At 60.1% G+C, this 3602-nt stretch overlaps 1 protein-coding gene across 1 annotated transcript in view; it reads left to right on the top strand.

Moving 5' to 3' along the window:
• Window positions 1-3602, top strand: part of FOXP4 (forkhead box P4) — a gene marked incomplete in the record, with an annotated part of 45167 nt that overhangs the window by 32707 nt on the left and 8858 nt on the right. Inside the window, 5 exon segments of the mRNA XM_027771915.1 lie at window positions 127-340; window positions 578-682; window positions 1362-1449; window positions 3364-3447; window positions 3579-3602. Of these exon segments, the coding sequence (XP_027627716.1) occupies window positions 127-340; window positions 578-682; window positions 1362-1449; window positions 3364-3447; window positions 3579-3602 (515 nt within the window).

Genomic DNA, 3602 nt, shown 5'->3' with positions numbered 1-3602 from the left:
CCCCCCACCTCTCCCCCTCTCCCGCCCAGCCTCGTGGCCCTCCCTGTAAAGCCCTGCTCCCGGGGAGGAGGGGGGAGGCCGCATGTATCCCTGGGACCCTGCCAGCCTCTCCTGTCTCTCCTGAAGCAGCCGTGTGCCCGTCGGACCTGCCCCAGCTGTGGAAAGGCGAGGGTGCCCCCGGGCAGCCTGCCGAGGACAGCGTCAAGCAGGAGGGGCTGGACCTCACTGGCACGGCTGCCACTGCTACCTCGTTCGCCGCCCCCCCCAAGGTCTCACCCCCCCTCTCCCACCATACCCTTCCCAACGGACAGCCCACTGTGCTCACATCTCGGAGAGACAGGTACGGGGCCCAGGGGAGGGGCCACCACAGACCTGCCAAAGGCAGGGACCCCCAGGATGGTGCCCGGTGAGGCCTGGGAGGGAGGGCCTGGAGCTCAGGAGCCGCGAGGTTCACCCAGGGCACACAGAACTGCTTGGCCTCTGGGAAACGTCACCAGGGGAAGCCCCAGCCGAGGTGGGTTCAGGGCTGCTGGGGTCTTCAGGGTTCCCGACCACCACCTCCCTCCTGTCTTCCCAGCTCCTCCCATGAGGAGACCCCTGGCTCCCACCCCCTCTACGGACATGGAGAGTGCAAGTGGCCTGGCTGTGAGACCCTGTGTGAAGACCTGGGCCAGTTTATCAAGTAGGTGTCACCCCTAGCAACCCTTCCCCACTGGGCCCCCCCAGCCCTCCCCCAGCCTGCCGCCCAGCTCCCCCCCAGCTTGGCCCCTGGACCCCAGGGGGCTAGCTCCTCCTCTGCCCACCATCAACCCCTTCACTCCCCTCCATCTCTGCTCCCCATCCCACTCCCTCGGCTGGGGCAGGAGCATATGAGGAGAGGGAGAGGACCCACTCTGCCCTCCCCAGCTTCCCTCCACACTCAGCCCTGCAGAGTGACGCCTGGTGATGGGCTGAGGGCCCGGACAGGCAGGACAGGCCGGGCGGGAGGCGGACAGGCGGGCGGCGGCCGGGGGGGCCCCCCGCCGTGCCAGGCTCTGTCACTGACTGATTAACTCCGCTGTCTCCCAGACCCTTGCAGCATCAGGGTCAAACAAATTGTTTTCACGCTTCGTCAGAGGTTTACTTAATTAGTTCATTTGCAATTAGATCTCTCTGTAGCTGGGATTTTAGCAAAGACATCAAAGGAGGCTGCCGAGAAGCCTTCCTCCTTGCCCCGCTTTTTTCTACCTCTTTCTCTTCTTTGTATCTCTTGGTCTGTCTGCTTTTCAGGCCGTGGGCGGGATTTGAGATGGGATGGGAGGGTGGTGACAGCAAAAAACATGGGCCGACTCTCTCTCTCCCTGCCCCTCCTCCCCTCAAAGACACCTCAACACGGAGCACGCCCTGGATGACCGGAGCACGGCCCAGTGCCGGGTGCAGATGCAGGTGGTGCAGCAGCTGGAGATCCAGGTGTGGCCGGGGAGGTGGAGGAGGGCGCGGGTGCCAGCCCTGCCCACCCACATCATCCACTTTCCAGGAGGAGCTGGGGGTTCTCCCGGGAGGGTCCTGTGGTCAAAGCACCGGCTCATGCTTTCTGGGTCCTAATTACTATGGTGAGGACAGCTGGGCTCTGAGGGGTGCACCAAGGTGCAGGGTGTCTCCACTGGGAGGTCCCACGGAGACTCACACTGCATTAAAGCAACAAAGATAGGGCCGGCAGGTGGCGTGGAGCTTAAGGTGCTGGGTCCCACATGGCCGGCTGCGTGGTTTGAGACCTGGATCTGGCAGCTTGAAAATCGTGCCAAGTCCGTGTGTGTATGCACCCAAAATCCTGAGAGGAGAGTAGGGAGAATAGATGGTGGCGTCGCCGTCCCCCCGGGAGCTGATTTCTCGTGTTCCCTCCTTCTCTTTCTTCTACGAGCACAAAATGAGTCCTGTAGCAAAAAACAAAAAAAAAAAGGCAACGACAAGACACACACACACACACACACACACACACACACACGTTCTCCCAGAGATCCTGTGAGCCGTGTAAATACGTAGGTCAGTGCGAAGCAAGCACTCGGTGTTACCCGCTGATATTATCTTTGCTGCGTTTTGTTTCTTTTTCTTTTTTTGCTGTAGGGCTTGCCAGAGAATGACAGAGAGGGAGGGAGGGAAAGTGAGAAATCCCCCCCAGGAGGGATGGCCACACCACAATCCCTTCTCCATTCTCCTCCTGGGATTGTGGGCACGCCCGCACATGCGCCCACCATGATTTTCAAGCTGTGGGTCTAGAACTCAGCCTGCACAGTCGGCCCTGTGGCATCTAGCCTCCTTCACCTCCATGGCACCTGCCGGCCTATGTTCCCATCTCACAAATGAAACACACACACACACACACACACACACACACACGTTCTCCCAGAGATCCTGTGAGCCGTGTAAATACGTAGGTCAGTGCGAAGCAAGCACTCGGTGTTACCCGCTGATATTATCTTTGCTGCGTTTTGTTTCTTTTTCTTTTTTTGCTGTAGGGCTTGCCAGAGAATGACAGAGAGGGAGGGAGGGAAAGTGAGAAATCCCCCCCAGGAGGGATGGCCACACCACAATCCCTTCTCCATTCTCCTCCTGGGATTGTGGGCACGCCCGCACATGCGCCCACCATGATTTTCAAGCTGTGGGTCTAGAACTCAGCCTGCACAGTCGGCCCTGTGGCATCTAGCCTCCTTCACCTCCATGGCACCTGCCGGCCTATGTTCCCATCTCACAAATGAAAACAGAGACATAAAGACCTTAAGTGACTGTCCCGTGGCTGCCCAGCTCATGAGTGGCAGAGCTGGGATTAGAACCCTGATAGTCTGGCTCCTGGGTCTAGGCACTAAAGCACAAAGTGCCCAGGAGGTTTCAGGATCATCCATCATCAGCCTCTCCCATTTCTCTCTGGCCCCCTGCAGAGCACCCTGGCACGAGAGGGTAGTCGTGACAGATGTGAGTTTATGAGTGGGGTGAATAGGTCACTCATGTGTTCCGTGTGCCCGTTCAGCACATGAGGGCCTTCCACACGGAAGCACCACTGCTCTAGGCACTTGGGTGTTGTTCAGCTGCAGCCTCGGCCTGGGGGCAAAGGGTGGGTGCTGTTAGGAAGAGGCTCCCCATGAGTGGAGGACAGTGAGTTTGGCCTGGGACACACAGGCAGGAGGGCTTCTGGAGCTGCCCCACCTGGGCCTTGAAGCTGTGGAGGACCAGAGGACAGAGGGCTGCTGAGGCCTTCAGTAGGGAGCCTGGCTGCTGGGCCATGGGGGCCAGTGAGGGTGGGCAGAGGCCCTCCTAGGAGGTAGAGGATAGCGAGGTGCTCACAGCCTGCGGGACACAGCCCCTGCTCGCCTTCTCCCCACCCCACAGCTGGCCAAGGAGAGCGAGCGGCTACAGGCCATGATGGCTCACCTGCACATGCGGCCCTCCGAGCCCAAGCCCTTCAGCCAGCCGGTGCGTGACTCCCTTCCCCAAACCTCTCCGCATTCCCCTGGACCCTCGGGCCTCCACCCATGGGTGCTGATCTCAGCACTCCCCATCACTCACCGCTGAACCCAGTCCCCGGCCCCTCTTCATTCTCCAAGGTGACCGTCTCTGCAGCAGACTCT

Source organism: Tupaia chinensis, unplaced genomic scaffold, assembly GCF_000334495.1.
Source record: "Tupaia chinensis unplaced genomic scaffold, TupChi_1.0 Scaffold000238_1, whole genome shotgun sequence".
Taxonomy (NCBI): Eukaryota; Metazoa; Chordata; class Mammalia; order Scandentia; family Tupaiidae; genus Tupaia; species Tupaia belangeri.
This window is presented reverse-complemented; position numbering and strand designations above follow the sequence as displayed.